The sequence below is a fragment of the Molothrus ater genome, chromosome 1 (genome assembly GCF_012460135.2).
Source record: "Molothrus ater isolate BHLD 08-10-18 breed brown headed cowbird chromosome 1, BPBGC_Mater_1.1, whole genome shotgun sequence".
Classification (NCBI taxonomy): domain Eukaryota; kingdom Metazoa; phylum Chordata; class Aves; order Passeriformes; family Icteridae; genus Molothrus; species Molothrus ater.
In genome coordinates, this window is record NC_050478.2 from 65,582,963 (window position 1) to 65,601,220 (window position 18,258).

Sequence of the window (18,258 nt, forward strand, 5' to 3'; positions counted from 1 at the left end):
TTTTCATGTGACCAGAACACTGTTTCACTGCTCTGGATTACCCTTCTCCATGCACATGGCAGGGATAAGCAGTTCCATGCTCTGCTCTGCATTTGTTGCAATCTAAGTACCAAAGGTTGTGAAAACAGATTTTGGTACTATACTAATACTCAGTATAGTTCTTATTACCTAATAGATAATCCAATATTATCTAAGATAAAGTTGCACATAAATGACACCAAGTCAGAAGCACTTAGTGGAGTCAGCGCTAGATCTCTATTGCCTTGCATGTGGAATAATTACTTATGGTTATAAATAGACCACATTAAGAGTAACATGATATGCAGTATGTTATCAAACACACATCTATTTACAAGACAAGTTCTTGACCACCCTCTAGAAAGGCCAAAGCAAAAAAAAAAAAAAAAAAAAAAGCATATCTTAGCTTGCCCAACAAAATTTTCTAGGACAGAGTCTGAGAATCAGTTATACTATGTGCATGCAGGATAAATACCCTGGCATTTTTCCCTAGTACACTGTGGTGTGGTTTTTTTCACTCTGAACTTCAGGTTGTTTTTGCACAATATTTCTAAATAGTCATATATTAATTTTGCCTCTCTGACAGAAAAGGGAAAAGGTAAACTTAGGAAGTAACTTATATATCCCTTTAAAAAAAAAAGTATATAAGTTCTTGGAAGCTGTGGAAAATAAGTGAAAACCATGCCTTTTATCTCTAAACAATATTAACCTTGCCAAGAAAGAACACACTCTTGGGGTTTTGTGGTAAGGTAAACAATTACTAATTTCCCCTATAAGTAGGAGATAATGAGATAGGCAAGCATTTTTCTGATAAAATGTTCCTTAATTTCAACATATCTACTTTTAGAATCCAAGTTGTTAGCTGAAAAGATTTTGTTTTGATTGATGTCATAATTCTCATTCATTTAAAAGAGTCAGAAATGTCAAATCATTGTTATACAGGAAGTTTTGGGCTTGGATCAAAGTGACATTTCATTTAGCAGTCTGAATAAACACACAGTTTAAAAGCCAACTCAATGAGAGGGAGACACTATGAAATCTAAGCACTAAATACTTCCAACACTCTGAAACCTAAGCACTAAATACTTCCAACTACTGAATCCAATTTCTACTTGTACACAAGTAATCTCTTTGGGACTGAGAAATCCCTCTGAATTTTAGCTTTTTGGAACAACCTTTTAATTCAATTCAGAACAAAGATATTGAGATGAGGTAAGCCATTTCTTCTTCCTTCTCCTTAAAAATACATATTAAAAATATTAATCTTACACAAGAGAGAGAGGAGAGGTGCATGCAGGAGGATGCATAAGCTGTCTAAGAACCATAAAATTTTCCTGCTTGCCACACACATTAGGTAGATGCTGCAGCAGTGCTTATTCTCAAATTTGTACTGAAATCTTTCAGGATATTTTTAATCAATCTCCATTACTTGTTGCTATCACTGCTGCATTGCTGGGCAAAGCCCTCAGCTTTTATTAGAAGTTAAAATATTTTTACACTTGTTACTCGTACCGCTGTGAAGAAAAGTTAACTCAACCAGAACTCCCAGAAGCTACCAAAGCCCAAGACAAATAAAACCAGAGGGAATTAAGTCTTGTGAATTACACCAACCATATCACTTTGCCTCAGGTTTTGATGATGCCTGGAGCAGACTATGCCAAGCTGGCAATTTTGTCAATTATGTTTCATTTCATACATTGGGGCTGTCATAGAAAGAATTGTTATCATAGATGTCCCTGGGGACATTGAGCTCAGGCAGCCTCACACTACATGCTAAAAAGCTTTCTCAGACAGAGCTTGTCAGGAAAAAAAATCTTCCACACAGAGCCCTGCCCTACCTGCAGCTGAGCCAGAAGGAGGGAAGAAGAGCCCCCAGACACATTCACATTCTGCACAGAGGATGCTGCACAAGAGCAGCCCCGGGCCCCCCTTGCAACGGATGCTGACCCTAATGCAAACCAGCTGACAACAGCAGTACATTAAAAACAACCAAACTAGGAAATCGACATGTGAAATAGCAGAACTGTGTCAAGGACAGAAACATGCATCAAAAAACTAGAAGAAATATGTACTTGCCCAACTCCTTGTTTTCTTTTCACCTTATAAAATCACTCTGGCAGAAGCAAGACCCCCTGCTGTACCAGTCTCTTATTCTTAGATGGTGCCTAGAAAGGAGAACTAAGCACAAAGATGGGGTTTTTAAAGTCCCCAAATCTTTCCTAGGCTTTTGCATGGCTTTGAATCTGTTCCTGTCATCTGATCCTAACTGCTGTCACCTGCCAGTAATTTCCTGCCTTGCTCTTGCTTGTTTTGCCATCACTGGATGCTGCCATGGCAGAGAGGAAGCCTTGCCAGTGCAAAAATACTGAAGAAGATTTGAAAGGCACCTATCTGGTCTCTAAACAAATTTTCAGAAGTGAGGAAGCAAGAATATTTGTTTCTATCAGCTGCTTCATTAGCGCAGGTTGAGGTGGTAATTAAACACTATTATGATAATGATGGACTTAACTGGGGGCTGCTCGATGGCCTGGAAATACCATGCCCATCAGGGAAGACACAGAATTATATTGCCACTTCACACTGTTTGCTGTCACCTCTGTACCTGAACCATACTAATAAAATGAGTGAGTCAAACCCATTTCAGTGCAGCCAAGCAAGCTGGCCTAAGTCACTCTCATAGAATTGGGAATGAGCAGAGGACATTTTGTGGACATAAACTGGATTTATGCCTCCGGTTACTTGTTCTATCCTTCAGCTGAACCATGTTAATGAACTAACTGGGAGCTCCTAGTTTGCTTCAGCACAAAGTCAGCTATTGCTGCACAAATCAGATGAGCCCCTGAAGTGGACTGGGAGCATTGTCAGAGTGTGTGAATGTGGCTCAGCTCCAGGGGAGAAGCAGATGCAAGCTGGGGTGTGGTACCAAGCAGATGGAAAACGGTGTTTCCCTAAACAGTCCCACTAGATCTGCAGCAGCACATCTGCTGCACCTCAGTGTGTGCCTGCTTCCTTTTTCCACTCACTGCAAAAAGATTTGGACTGAATCCCCTCTTCCACTGAACCTTCAGTTGATGTTCAGACCCATGGAGAGGTGACATAAGATATGACCTTTCCTGTGTATTTGCTTGCCACATCACACTGGCTGTGAAATAAGAAAGACTCCATGGAGTGTTGGATTTCAGATCCTATTTGGTGCTCATGCTTTCTTTGCAATGTTTCTGCATCCAAATTGTATCCCTTAGCTAGGCTGAAGGGAATGTATCTTCCTTCTTGTATATGGGAAAACAAAGCAGATGGTCTCAGTCTGAGGGACAGATGTCCAAATCAGAAAACTGTCACCGCACTTGACACCTTCCCAGTCATACTGGCCAAAATCCTCCAGAAAAGAAAAAACACACCTTGCCATTTTGCATACATTTACATTCATTTGCATGCATTCAGGCACCTACTGAGCAGAATGCTCAGCCTTCCCATTTCTTAAGTTGCACTCAACCTCAGAAAGACTGGTGTGAAGATTACTTGTTAAAAGAGATGACTGCCTGGTGACTTTGGTATGCAAGCTATTAATAAAAAGGACCCTTCTGTGCCAGTGTCCTATTCTCTTCCTGCCTTTTGTCACAGGGATGAGTCTAGGCACAGAAGAGCAACTCATAATGGCACTGCCCCTACCCAGAAATTCTGTAAAGGCAAATGAAAACCCTTTTCTGCTAAATTTTCTAGGACATGAGCAAAACATTTGACACTGTCCCACATGACATCATCCTTGCTGCTAAACTGGATAGACACAAATTTGACAGAGGTACCACTCAGTGGATAAGGAATTGACTGAATAGTTGCACTGAAAGAGCTGTGGTCAACAGCTCAATGTTCAAGTGGAAAGCAGTGGAAGTGGCATTCCGAAAGCATCAAGACCAGTACTACTTTCCATCTCTGTCAGTGACAGGGACAGTGGGATTGAGTGCACCCTCAGCAAGTTTGCTGCCAAGCTGTGTGGTGCAGTCAGCATGCTGGAGGGAAGGGATGGCATCCAGAGGGACCTGGACAGGCTGGAGAGGGGGCCTGTGTGAACCACATGAAATTCAACCAGGCCAAGTGCAAGGTCCTGCATCTGGGTCAGGGCAATCCCAAGCACAAATACAGGCTGGGGAAGAATGGATTGAGAGCAGCCCCAAAAGAATGTCTGGGAGTTGTTAATGAGAAGCTCAGCATGGCCTGGAAATGTTAATTTACAGCCCAGAAAGCCAAATGTATCCTGGGTTGCATAAAAAGTAGTGTGGCAGGTCAAAGAAGTGATTCTGCCCCCCTATGCCACCCTCATGAGACCCCACCTGTAGTAGTCCCATTCAGCTCTGTTTGTAAAGAAGGACATGGACCTGTTGTGGCAAGTCCAGAGAAAGCCACAGAGATGCTCAGAGGGCTAGAGCACCTCTCCTATGAAGACAGGCGGAGAGAGCTGGAGTTGTTCAGCCTGGAGAAGAGAAGGCTCCAGGGAGACCTTAGAGCAGCCTTCCAGTGCCTAAAGGGGGTTCTGCAAGAGAGCTGGAGAGAGACTTACAAGGGCATTTTGTGACAGGACAAGGGGGAATGGCTTTAAACTGACAGAGGATGGGTTTAACTTAAATATTAGGAAGAAATTCTTCACTGGTGGTGAGGTACTGGAACAGGCTGCCCAGAGAAGCTATGGATGCCCCATCTCTTCAAGTGTTCAAGGCCAGGTTGGAGGGGCTTTGAGCAACCTGCTCTGTTGGAAGATGTCCCTTCCTATGACAGGGGAACTGGAACTAGATGATCTATAAGGTCCCTTCCTACCCAAATAATTCTAGGATTCTGTGATTCTATGAAAAGACTGGTGATGGTCAGAGTACAAAAAATACATAATCTCATCCTGTTTTCCTTTTTTTTTTCCTGGCAGGGAGTTTTCTCTTCCAACCTCAAACAACCACAGAAGGCTCTACGTCTTTATTTTTCATAAGTGAGGCAGCAATAATTCACTGGGATTGTGGTGGCTGGTATGCCTTAGGGATCTGGATGTGGGCAATCTGAATTAGGGGAGAAGTCAATGAACCACAGGAGAATACTGAAGTGCCTTAGTGCGAGGCCTGTTTCCCAACATGCAGGCATATTACTGTCTGAGTTCATAGGAAATTATCCCACATGGAGCCTTGCATCTAGTAGGAGGGGGAAAAAAGCCAGATAAAAACAGACCAAACCAAAACACAGCAGATTGCTCAATGCCGTCTGTAAACCAGTTAAAAGGGGAGGAAAAAGAGATCTCTTAATGCAGTCTGCTTGGCCAAAGCTGAGCCCTGCTCATGAGGCAGTGTCTGCAGGGGCAGGAAGAGCATGCTGCTTCCCCATCCTGAATGAGGAAGGTCCAGCTGTGGCCTGGGGCGTGATACCTGCTCCCATCAAGGCCCCTGTGAAACACTCAGGTGGCAATTACTGCTGAGAGCGCAGCAGTTATGAAGACTCTAGGAAATGCTGTGTGTGTTTTCCAGTGCTAGTTATGATTGCTTGGTGAGGCAGGAGGAGAAGGAAAAGCAACAATTCTCATGGAAATTTTTTGTTTCCTTCATTTTAGGGTCATTTTGTATTGGTTCTTCTCTTCTTCTCAGCCCTGATGATGCGATGATGTTGTGCCAGGGAGGAGGGGCTGTCTGAAGGTGAATGGCAGCAAATAAAGAAGCAGAGAGGGAAGACAGGCTGCTCAGCACTTCCTGTTTGTCACCCAAGGCCTTTGCCCTATTGTCTCCATCCCTGCCAGAGCTTCAGAGTGACTCAGGGTTTGTCCAACCTGCCATGCACTGCTGTGATGAATTTCAGCTGCTGGGAGCAGCATAAAGGTGGCAGAGCCTTTTCCCACAAAAAAAAGTTAACAGCCAGAGAGATTTTCAGCCCCAAGGACCTTTGCCTATGAATCCTGTCAGCTTCCTTACCACCTCCATAGCTTATCAACAAATCAAGTAGGTTTTTCTTTCACAGGCCATTACATTTCCCACTTCTTTCTTTGGCACAAGGCAAAAACAGTCACAGAGGCATCCCAAGCTGAGCTGGAGACATGGCTGCACACACAGCTACAAGTGAGGAAATGCCACTTGTTTTCACTCTCTACTCGACACATGACAGTCTGTTACACAAAATCAGCAGCAAAACTCCCCCCCACTTTTGCAAAAGAATAACCCAACCCAAAACTTATGTAACTCTGCAACTAATCTTTGGTAATCTTGAGCAAGGCATTTAAATCCAGGGACTAAGCCTATTCTTCTCATCCCCCTCAACCCCCAGCCTATCTGTAAAGTAAAAAGGGAAACAAATAGAAGCAAAGTTCACAGCCTTGTGATTTTTCCTTTTGACCAGAGCAAAGTGGCATCGTGTCCCAAGGCTGCTCTGAAGTTAACCCTCCTGCCTTGCCTTATCCCATGCACTGAGCACCTTAAGAGAAAAGCTGCTTTCAGAGCAGCTGTCAGTTGCTTTTGGCTGAAGCATGGAAATCTCTACTCTTGCCACGTACCACTGCCTTGCTTTTGTCTGGTACTTTTTTGTTGCCTACTCCATCACACACGTGAAAACAGAGGAGCGGCCATCTGAAGTGTTCCTTTATGGTGGGCAGTGGAAATATTTGACAGTCCTCAATCTGGTAAGCAAATCCTGTTGTACAGTGATACCAATATGTCTGTTTGTTTGTCTGCCATCTGCGCCTCAAGACATATGCAGCTGGTGTATTTGCTGCTGTTAAACTGCTTACTTTGGTGGTTTTTGCCCCAAAGGAAACTAAAGAGGGATCTGTGCTTGTACTGTGAAATGTATTCACAGGTTTCATGCAGAAAGAATATTGACTGGTGAGATGCCTGGTTTTCAGAAAGTACTTCAAAGCTAGCTGCCTTCTTGCAAAAGAGGCATTGTCAGTGAGGAGAAGAACAGAAAAGTGGGGGTATGTCCTGCCAGGACACATACAAGTTTGGTGCCTGTTTTCTAAACTTTGATTCAAAACATTTCAACACTGCTTGGAGTTTTACTTCAATTTTTAAAATAGGCTTTTATGTCCTTTAAATTACAGGAAAAGTGAAACAAAGCAAAGCACGTGCTAATTTAGCCATTCAGAGTACCTGCTTCATTTGACAATCAGTTGAGAACACAAGGGAAAGAAATTCCAGCCTGTAGAGAGAGCTGCTTGTGATGTTATTACATGAGTTTCAGCAGTGCTTTTAACTGGTTGCACATTTCCTAAAAGCACACAGAAAAAGAGAGACTGTAATGTGTTCTGGTTCTTCTAATGTGCTGTCATTTCACAGGATAGAAATTCAAAGTGAAAGTACATGAGATACCCAGGGGAGAAGGCTTGTTCAGAGTCCAAGGTGTTCATCAGCAGCTTGGGGAAGTAGTGCTGGTGGGGTGAAAAGACCAGGCTTGTGGAGAGGTTTCCTATGAGGGAAAAATTTCAGGCACACTTGCTAATTTGAAGGATGACCACAGGGACCTACACAGCCTTTCATCCATTCTGTGTTACCATCAGAGTTAAATTCCAGTGGGAGGTCTGGTCTGGGGCATGTTTGTCTCTACTTTTAGCCTTCAGAAGGAGACATCCTATGTTGAAGTTCAGTGGAAGCCTAAAGGCTCCCCAGCTCCAAGTGGGGCTTTTGGAGACCTTCAGGGAGGTGGGGAATTTGGTTTTCCTCTATCCTCAACCATTCTGTGACTCTGTGAAACATTTGCAACCAAGAAGCAGTGAATGGCAAGTGAAGTGACTACAACAACCCAGGGATTCTGGTAGCCCCAGCCCTCTCCTCAGTGGCCAAGCCAGCTTTGGGAGGATGAGGACACATATATATCACTGCAGTTGGGTGGCATCACTGCTAATTGCGATGGTGCCTGTTTATCAGTATTGCCATTTTGGGGGAATAGCTGAGCCCACTAAAATACCACCCATACTTTCAGGCAAAACAGCATCTCCACTCCCATCCCCTGACACCATTATAATGAGATTTACCACCCAGCTCTAAAGCATGAGATCAAAAGGACAAAGCAAGTAACCAATCTCCCAGTATTCTGGGATGAAGAAATACTCACTGAAATTGTCATCCAGATTCCCTTAGTGACCAGCAGTGGACGATAAGGGAAAGGCTGCACAAGGCAAGAGCATGTACAAGCATGAACTGAAGTTTCCATAGTTTTACTGTCCCACTAGCATAGCCAGCCAAAAAATAAATCTAGGCTAAGGTAGCAAATATCTATTCAAAGCCTTCCTTTCATCTATCTAAAGGAAAAACATGCCTGTTCATACTTCTGATACTTTCCCTTTCCTCTGTGCCATGAGGCAAGTGTGCCTTGTGTGAAAGAGCAGTTCATTTTGTTGGTGTAAACCTGCTTCCTTGACAGCTGAGCTGGATGCCTCATTATTTCTGTGTTGTAATTTAATCATCCATCCCTGTTCACGTTTTCTTTCCACAAATTAGAATGGCATTAGATGATCCTCTTAGTTACTGTTTTCTGCAGGCTGGAAGTCCAAACTGTTTTCATTTCTCTTCACAAAGGGTTGCTTCTCATTAAAGCATCCATGTCACCCTTTGCAGCAGTTTTTCAAGTTTCAGGAGGGAGTAGGTGGAGCAGGCCACAGAGGTCAAGTTATGAGCATATATGGGCTTATACAGTGGCCTAAAGGTGTTTCCTTGTTTGTAGTTTAATTCTTCTTGGCTGCTCCTAACTCTCTATTTGTCTTTTTTGATCACTGGTAGGCAAGTAGACAGCAAGTTGAGAGAGCAATCCACACTGAGACTAATATTTCTTTACTGGATGGTGACAGCTAATATAGAACTCACTGTTGAAAAATATATAGAATTGAAGCTGCTTTTTAATTTTTTCTAAAATGCTTGACATTGCACTTATCAACTGATTTTTGCCTACTATTTGATCACTCAGGCACTAAGTATCCTGAGATTCTTTGGCAATTTTACAGTCAGGTCACTTTGACAGGGAAAAAGCCCACATCAGATTCACGAAAGTGTACCATCTCAGTATTTGCTCCCTTTGCCAGCTCATTTACAGATGTGCTGAACAGCTCAGGTTTTATTAGATCTCCATGAGAGAGGGCTCTTGCTCCACTTCCCCAGTCCTTTGACTCCCAAATTTTAACCACTCATTGATCTGATCCCAATGCTGAAATGGAGATGCCAGCCAAAAGGGAAATGGTTTGGGCTGAAGATATTGCCTATCTCATGCAGAAAATGTGGCAATGGGAAAGGGTGTGCAAAATTACTCCTTCATGGATGGTAGTCCTTCTTCTTCAGAGATTTATTTATTTCAAGAAAGGATTGCCAAAAAATGAAGAGGCATTAGGGAAAGAAATGGTGTCACCCTCCTTCTCCTGCTGAACTGGGTAGCATTTTTTGGTAAAGCAGCAGCAAAAAGGTGGCAAAATGTTCTTGAGCTGCTGTATAAGAGAGGAAATGGGTGAGAAGACAACATGTCCTACATGCTGTGGTGCTCTCTGTGGGGCTCCACTGGACTTAAAGGACTCATCCCATGGTCTGGCATTAAGCCACTCCCTGTTGTTGCTGAGGATCATGGAGGAACAAGAGGTGCCTGTCAATCACACTTGTCCATTGGGTGCACATGCAACACACTGAATTTTGGTCAGTCTGGACACAGCCCTGGAAAACACCTGGGGATGTTGGGAGTTATGGTTGTGGGGAAGAAGAGCTGGCAAAAGCTTCACACTGGGCTGTTCTGGTTCAGTGAGTCTGCTGTGCTGGGCAGGCCTGGGCAGTGCCTTGGAGGCTTCCCCAGAGCCAGGAACACAGAGACTGCCTTTGTCCAGCTCTTCTGCCTGTATCCTGCCAGACTGGGATTGCCTGCCTTCTGGCACTGGCTGTCAGAATCACTTGGAAATTTTCCCTCCAAAATTTCTCTTATTTCTTTGGAATAGCATTTAAAAATTTCTTTCTGTGGAAAGCTGCTCTGGCTGCCTCACTGTAATCTGAAATATAAATACTGGGAAAACTAACATTTTCTGAGGATGGAAATGCTGCTTGTCTCCCAGTTTTGCTGGAGAGACGCTGAAAGAATTCCTTCTAGATATGACCCTCTTTTAGCACCTCATTCAATTCCTTGCTAGTCATGTGGCTATCCCAAGAGAGCTACATCTCTGACATTGCTTCAGATCCATCTTCTTAATGATCATAGCAATCAAGATTCAGTAAGGAAATATTTTTGTAGGGGGAAAAAAGGATAAGTGTGCTTTGTATCAAAAAGGTTTATTGACCCATTATTGAAGAAGCAGAAATGACAGATAAAACCAATTTTGTATTAATTGACACAAAACAGTGCAAGCAGAATCATTCATTGCCTGAAATATCTGAGCTCATAAAAATCTGCTCACTGCTTACAATCCATTAGTAAATCACTGCATAATGAGCACACTGCACTTTTAAAAACTATTACTTGTATTCCTGCCCCACTTTATTCCTTATACTTTTGTCTTTCATAATGGAAATACTTTTCAATTGTCCTGAAAGCTGCTTTGTATTTATTTCAGAATAGGCCCAGTATTTAGTAAAGATATTTTCCAAGACACTATCATGTGAATGGATGTGTCTACACTAAATATTGACTTTTATGTCTAAAAACTTGCTCAGAATATTGGATTTATCCCTCCCTAAAGGGCAGAGCTGGGAGCCCGATTTATTTGTACTAGTTGGAGATTTCAATATACACATATGGCAAGATCTTATACACAAAAGTAAATCATGTCAGGTTAGTTAAACAGAAACACCCTTTTGATCACTGCACAGATAAAAATTGAGCTTTGTCTTTTTCACTGTGAGTCTCAGTTTGGAAAATTGATCTGGCCAAATTAAATGTTTCTACAGCACCCAGCACCATGGAACTCTGCAGGGTCTAGAGGAGAAAGCAGCCTCTCTCCAGCAGGGATAATCATATCCATATTCTCCTCTTTGGGTTAATCATTAGCTTTCTGAATGCTTCCAGTCTTCCCTTCTGTTCGTGCGGGAACACTTTAGGGAATCCTTTCTATTTACAGCCAGTGGATTTATATTCCATGAGTGCCTGCAATAGATTTGTGAGTGCCAGCACTGCTGCTTGGGAAATTCACAGGACATCTGGAATAATTTGATGTTTTCACTTTTTTTTTTTTTATGTCAACATTTTCCCTTTAATGGAGGGCTACATGATTTGGATGCACCTTTCCAGTGGGTTTGGAGCTTGGATTTTAATCTACTGGGGGTGTACAATGCCTGACTGTGCAGTATTAGGGATGATCCTAGCTAAGTTTAGTTTTCTGGTTTGAAAATTACTTGTATAACCTTCCATTGCTCTTGGAAATACAGGGTGATCACTAAATTGTCTGCAACACCTTTGAAACTATGGTGATGAACAAGAGTAGAGTTACAGCAGCACAAATCCGAGCTCCGGAGGCTGAGTTCAAACTTCTTCAGGAGTTGTTCTTCCCCATGTTTAGCTGGAGAAATGGGTCAGGTTACACATTCAGATAAGAATTTTCCATACAGAAGATAACATTGTCCTCCCCTGTGTATAACAGAATATTTACCAGGCTGAGAATGTGGCTGTTTTGGGACTGTTTCTTTTCAGTAATGTTTATTTTAGTTAATTTTGAAGCGGGGAAAGAAGCAGCCTATCCCTGTCCCATGATTAATGTAAGGCTGACCATGAACAAGATAATAATAGCCCCATCCTCTGGGAACCAGGCTTCTCCCTAATTGCTTTATTGGCAATTAGTCACCATGTGTCACTGGACTGTCACCACCCTCACATTCATTTTTCATGCCTTTTACAGAAAGTTACTGCTGACTCTACAGGGTGTAGCAAGAGCTTCTGGTTATTACCAGGCTTTTCTTAGCTCTTCGAGGACTCGGTATTGGTGTCCTGGTGAGACCAAGAACTGGGACAGATTTGGGCTGAACCTGTGTTTGTGTACACTGCACCCCAGCATGGACTTTACTGAACCAGACCCATGACTTGGAGGGCTGAATCGCTACTGACTGAAAAAGTGCCTGCTAATTGTGATAATAGGGAGGGGAAAATCACACTCAAAAGAGCTGCTTTGGGTGCCTCAGAACTGAACAAAAACCTCTGTGGGTTCTGATGAAGCTGCTTGGTTTCGTTTTTAATGTCTGTTTACCCTAGGCCTCAGAATTGAACAGAAACCTCTGTGGGTTCTGATGAAGCTGCTTGGGTTTGGGTTTTTTTTATGTAAAGATATGTCTCTTCACTCTAGGCCTTGATAGGAAACATGTGGCTTTGCAGCTGAGCTGGGTGATGCACAGCCTCTGATACCTGGTCCTGTGTGACCCTAGGCCAGTTACCCAGCCCGTGTCAGCACCTCCCTACCTCTGCTGCTGTGGGTCTGCACAGGGAGAGGGGCAATCCAACAGTGGTACTTACTGTCCTGGCTCTCTGGGCTGTGGAAAGGATAGGGAAGGAAGACTGTATCTTTTCCCTGTGCTGGGAAGAAACAAAATGTTTGGGGATGATTGCGGATAAGTGCAAACTATAGTAATTTTGTTGCCCAGGAAGACTCAGTCTCTGGAAACTAAAGCTTGCAGAAGCCCTTGTTTGACAACAGGCGTGGTGAAATCATAGTCTCCTCCTCCCCTCATATATTTTGATAATAAAGGAATTTCTGATGGAAAAACGTTGCACTAATTCTGTCCCCTCCCAAGCATCACCCTTTTCAGCTTCTTCAGAAACTGATGAAATAACCAGCCACAACTTCAGAGACTTTGCTCTAAATAAATATCTGAGTCAGAGTAAGATCATGGCAAAAGAGATCTCATCCTGACAGCTGTAACCCTCTTTTCATTTAAGCATCACTAGCTGATCCAGTGTTTGCAGTAAGATGCATTTCCCACATTACATTGCTCTGGGACAACCTAGCCTTAAAAAGAAGTGGTCACCCCATGAGTTAAGTGAACTGAACTGATTTGGTGCTAAATGCAAGACAGTGGGAGAAGTATTTTTCTGCAAGGTTCTATTCTGCCTTTGTGTGTCTGACAAATCTGGTTCATCTTGATCTGCTGTGTAGTATTCGGAGAGAAAATGAAGCAATTAGAAAAGCAATATTGGTTTAAACCACAGTAATATGACAATTTTACACACTATTTGGAGAACTCTGTTTTGTCGCTGTGCATGTATCTAATTCTTTACCAAATCCTCCTAGTGTCCTCCCCAAAAAATCCCACCTTCACTACCTAGAAATGATTTTTAGTAAAACTTCATTTTTAGTTGGTGACTCTGGATCTTTGCTTCTAAGCACTTGAAATCCTTTCTTGAATCCCTTTGAGTTCAGCAAAAGAGGTTCTGTTTTTTTTAACTTCTGCACCTAATTCTCACCTTAGATGATTTTGAGCTACTTGACACTGAGACCAATTGCAGTGTGAGTCCTAGAAAGAAGAACCTGTGTAGGCTAAATAGTGGAAAAGCTCTCTAGCAATTGCTTTACAGGAAAAATGTCCTGGCATAATTTGTTCTCTCCTGCTCAGATATATCCAGTGGTCAACCATTTACATAGGAAGTGTGATGGAGCTGGCTTTCAACCTGTCCCTTCACTCATCTGAATTACGTCACACATCTCTGTTTAATCTATTAACTGGGATACTGTAGAAGTTATCTCCTGACCAACTTTATTTAATCAGTTTGGGTTAGTAAAAGAGATTTAGGCAACAGCTATTTCCCTCACACAGGCTTGCAGCTCATGAACAAAACAGCTCCCTGAAGAGCACAAACGGATTTCATTGAGGAACATGCTAATAAAAGCTGGATGAGTTTCCCTCATTAGGTGTAATTACTTTAGGTTTTGCAGGCTGTCTTCTATGGGGTGTCCTTCCTGGCTGATGTGTTGAGACTAATTAAGAAACTGCGATGTGCTAAGTGCATAATTTCCAGCAGAGACCTTCTTTTCAGTGTCCTGGCTTTCCCAGTGTCCACAGTAAGTACCTTTTGTCTCTTTATGTGAAAATAACGTTTGCATAAATGATTAGGGGTGTATAGTACCAAAAGTATGTGTATGAAATAGATAAGAACTAAGGGCTTTCTTTTGCCATTGAATTTGGAATGTATTTGGACCATTTAGAAGAAGAAACAATGCTGAGCCTGTCGTGGTTGAGAGCAAAGCCTCTTGCACAAACCTGAGGGTTGCTGTCCTCAAGTGGACACAGATTGACCCCAAAGGGTGAATGAGGTGTAACCTCTCTGTTAATCTCATGGTCCAAATAGCTGTGGATTTATCAACTTACGGCTTTTCTCTAAAGGGCAGCACAGGTCAGGAGGACACAAGAGGGTACCTAAGAGGCAGAAAAACCTCACATCTTCTTTGATGCCAGAGTAACTTTAAATAAGCACTGGAGAGAAACAGATTCATGGAAAAAATAATTATAGTCACAGCCTACGTCAGATTCATCATGGATCACCTACTCCCTCACAGACAATGCTGTTTATCAAAATGCCGTGGGTTGGACAGGAACTGATGGGTTATTTATACATGTAGGTACTCTCTGTGAGAGTGATGCCTGCAGCCACCACTGAATCTCAGAGGGCTGAGAAACACTGCTTAAACATGGTCCACAAGCAGCTCAGCTAGCTGGTCCATAAAAAAGCCCTGCCAGGGATGGAGTCAGGGTGTTCATTATGCTGCTCTCATATCCTGCTAGGCATCCTCACCATGCCTGCAGGACTGTGGCATAGTCTCACTCTTCCAGCATCTCACATCCCTGATTTCTAGCCCCAAGCACAAAGTCTGCTCAAATACAAAGCCAGGCCAAAATTGCAAATCAGTTCCCAGGTATCAGTAACTGATACCAGGGACCATTTCCTTCAGTTAGGTTGTCCCATTATAATTCCTGATCTACTGGGGGGAAAATGGATGCCCACAGTGTGCATCTTTCACCTGCAGTTTAGGAATTAGACCTAGGAGATGTGAAGGTAAAGGGTAAGTTTATGTGAACTGCCTTATCACGATCTGGTTTTACTTTCTTACTGAGCAAAACAAAGGCTTAACAGACAGTCCCTTGAGGAGAACTACTTGACCATCAAAAGTTCCCATCTGCAAAGGGAAAGGGAAAGAGGAAAAAACCAGCAGCTAATCTCAGATTCCACAGAAAATGTCAGTGTTGGCAGTTTATAAAGCAGGGGTTTTTTTTTCTCTCAGTATCAACATAGAACACTGCATCTCTGAGTAAATGTGCCATAACGTGAGTTTATCTGGCAGTGTCATAATTTTTCATGTAAAAAAGCATGGAGATATTTTTCCTTCTCAGAAATGAAAGCACTAACCAAATCCTATCAGTTATGTTTGTCTTCCATTTGTAAATTTCTTTCATTTTGCATTTTGGTTCCAGTTTGTGTGTATATCCTTTTGGACACTGTATACCTACAACCGAGAGCTGGTTTACCCCAAAAGCCTTGATGGAGTCATCCCACTCTGGTTAAATCATGCTATGGTGAGTAAGAAACACCTCAGCCTCTTGCAGAGAAAACAGAGACCACTGCATTGTACCGTTTTCCAGAAGGGCTTCACAGCTTTTCCGTTCTCACCTCCTGCTTATCTGAATCTGATGTTGAGCTGTACGCAGCAATCAGATGCATGTGCTTGAAGCTGCCTCAAGAAGCCTTTTAGCACACAAGGAGCGTCAGTTCATCGGTGCTTGTCAAACCTCTAAAGTCAATGAAATGATGTGTAGTCATAAGGAAAGAAAATCTCACTTATTGTAGCTCAAAAAAGAAATTGTGTCTGCTAACAGAAGTCTCTGAAATACAAAATGGCTGTGAATGTAACAAAGCAGCCCTTAATTTTTAAAAAAGGTGAAATAACAAAAGAGAATCTGACAGCTCTACAGCTAATAAGCTAATGTGTGCACAGTTTTGAATAGCTGGATTGCAATGATTGTTTACAGATTTTCTATAAATACTTTCCAGATTTCTCCTTCATTTGCTCTGGCCATTTTTATGATGTGTTGAATAATCACATATTTCTCATCAGTCAAGTGAAAGGAGGCTGACAGTAACATGGAAAACTGTGGGTGGATTGCAAGGTCAGGGAGGCCTCGTGGGACGAATGGGAAGTGGGAGAGAAGGGAGAGGTTCAGCTCTAGGCTGAATCAGAGAAGCCAAAAAGTATGAAATAATCACATAGAAGACTCATTTCTCTCCAGACTTCATTTCTTAAGAACAGTGCTTTGCCATCCACTGCAGTGGATTTACCCAGTGAGTGTTGAAGGTAAATCTGGGAGGGTTTGGGGTGTCTGGCTGAGGACAGCTCAAGGTTTGAGCAGCCCCTTGATTTAGACAGGTGCATTCAGAGTCGTGTGACTGGAATCCAAACACACAGAGGCATGTCCGCATTGCTGATATCCGAGTGGTGAACCACAGCCATCATGCACTTTTAACCTCATCACCTGCTCTCTGTCCACCAATTCATTTCCACCAGGACCTTTCTGTGGCTGTCCAAACCTCTGCACAGGTGCAAAAGGGTTCTGCTCTTTCTGAAAACCATCATCCACCAAAATGAAAGATTCTTCATGTCCTCTGCATCATGCTGGTTTCAGGTCCAGGATTTAGTATGGGGAACTGGTTTAAAATCCTCACAGTGGTGGAGGTGCTGAGCAAGGGGGGAGGGGGGAGTAGCACAAAGTGAAGCTCAGAGAAGATAGGCTTTGCTGCTTGTTTTAATCCTGGCTCACAGCTGAGAATTTGCCCTTTCCATTTCCACATTTGTTTATGACATCGGAAGGTTGAGAGGTTTTAGGGCATACATTTTTATTTCATGTGCAAGAAGTCTTTGCAGGAACCCCTCAAATATATCAGCTATAACATCTTCTTACCTTACCTACATCTACATTTCATAACAGAGTCATTTTGACTACAATAAAAAGCTTTTCTGTATCAGAAGTGTCAAAAACAGATGTTAAAAAAGGAAAAACAATTCTTCCTGAAAATTATTTTGAAGAGAAACTTCACATAAAGCAAACCTCTATCACAACCTGATATTTTATTTCTGAAGCTCTTAATACACTGCAGACACCTTGTGCTTGACAGTTCCTGGGTAGGAAATTTTCCTTCCAGTCACTATCAAGCATAAAACATCTGCCACCAGACTGATCCCTGCTATTGACAATCGTTGTGTTTTAGAACACCTTCCAACAGGTGCCTTCAGGCTTAGCTGAGGCAATTTCTTCTTCTAACACAAATATCTGCTGGAGACACTAAGGAGATCCAGGGACACTTTAAGGGACAATCTCCAAGTTCTGATTGCCAAGCAGACACTTTTTCTTTGGGTTCCTTTCCTTACATATTGCTGTTAGATTATGGCTCTGAGAGTACAGGCATTTCATGGCAGATTGAAGCAGCATGTAGCTGGCTTTGGAGGAGAAAAACATGGGTGTATCAGTAGTAACCATCAGTGCCATATCATTTGCAGTGGGAGTACTTTTTTTAAATCTCAGTCTATTTTAATGTTGTACATAGGGAAAGCATATGTTGTTATGTAACTGGAGAGTGAGCCTAAAAAATAACCATGCAAACCCACTTCAGGAATATTGAGCTCCTTGGCTTTGTAGTGATGCTGCAGCACCTTCCTTGCAGAAATGAATAATAATTTTTTTCCTCACATGAACTGCTCCTACAGTGGGAAAGGGTTGTTGTTGCCCACCTGCTAGCCCAGAGTTGCAGAGTGAGCACTATAATTTAGCCATGTTTTTGCACTCTGAACAGAAACATTTTGTTTTGCAGATGGGATGGTTAATGTAGAAAGCAATTTTGCTCATAGTTGAAGGAGACCAAATATTCCAGACTATCTAGGTTTCTCTCTTTGCTTTTCTACTGAGTTTAACCCAAAAGTTGGGCCTCTGTTTCCACTTCTGTTTGCCTGGGATAATTATGTTTTACCATCTTTAAACCTTGACCTTCAGGGATGAAAAAAATCCACTCTACTTATGTCTCAAGCACAATTATTTTATTTGAACAAGATTTTTGAAGTGGAAGATGGCTGAGACAAAAGATATGCTGGCCAATTCATCAAGTGAATTTGTTTATTTCTTTCCCAGTCATCCTTTTCAAGCAACATCTGGATACTCTCCAGAAGGAGACTAACTGCTGGAGACAGCTTGGATTAAACCATGTGCATGTATTATTCAACTTAATGGCAGTATTGGGGAACACTACATTTTGAAAGGTCTGACAGAATTGAATGCTAAATAAAGTGGGCCACTGGTG

At 42.4% G+C, this 18,258-nt stretch overlaps 1 protein-coding gene across 1 annotated transcript in view; it reads left to right on the top strand.

Annotated features, from left to right (window-relative positions):
* The first annotated feature begins 6,282 nt into the window (after nucleotides 1–6,282).
* ADTRP (androgen dependent TFPI regulating protein) overlaps nucleotides 6,283–18,258 on the top strand; it is a 30,515-nt gene continuing 18,539 nt past the window's right edge. Inside the window, exons 1-3 of the mRNA XM_036406647.2 lie at nucleotides 6,283–6,655; nucleotides 13,844–13,978; nucleotides 15,387–15,488. Coding sequence (XP_036262540.1) covers nucleotides 6,503–6,655; nucleotides 13,844–13,978; nucleotides 15,387–15,488 — 390 coding nt within the window. The 5' untranslated portion in view covers nucleotides 6,283–6,502. The remainder of the gene's footprint in view (nucleotides 6,656–13,843; nucleotides 13,979–15,386; nucleotides 15,489–18,258) is intronic.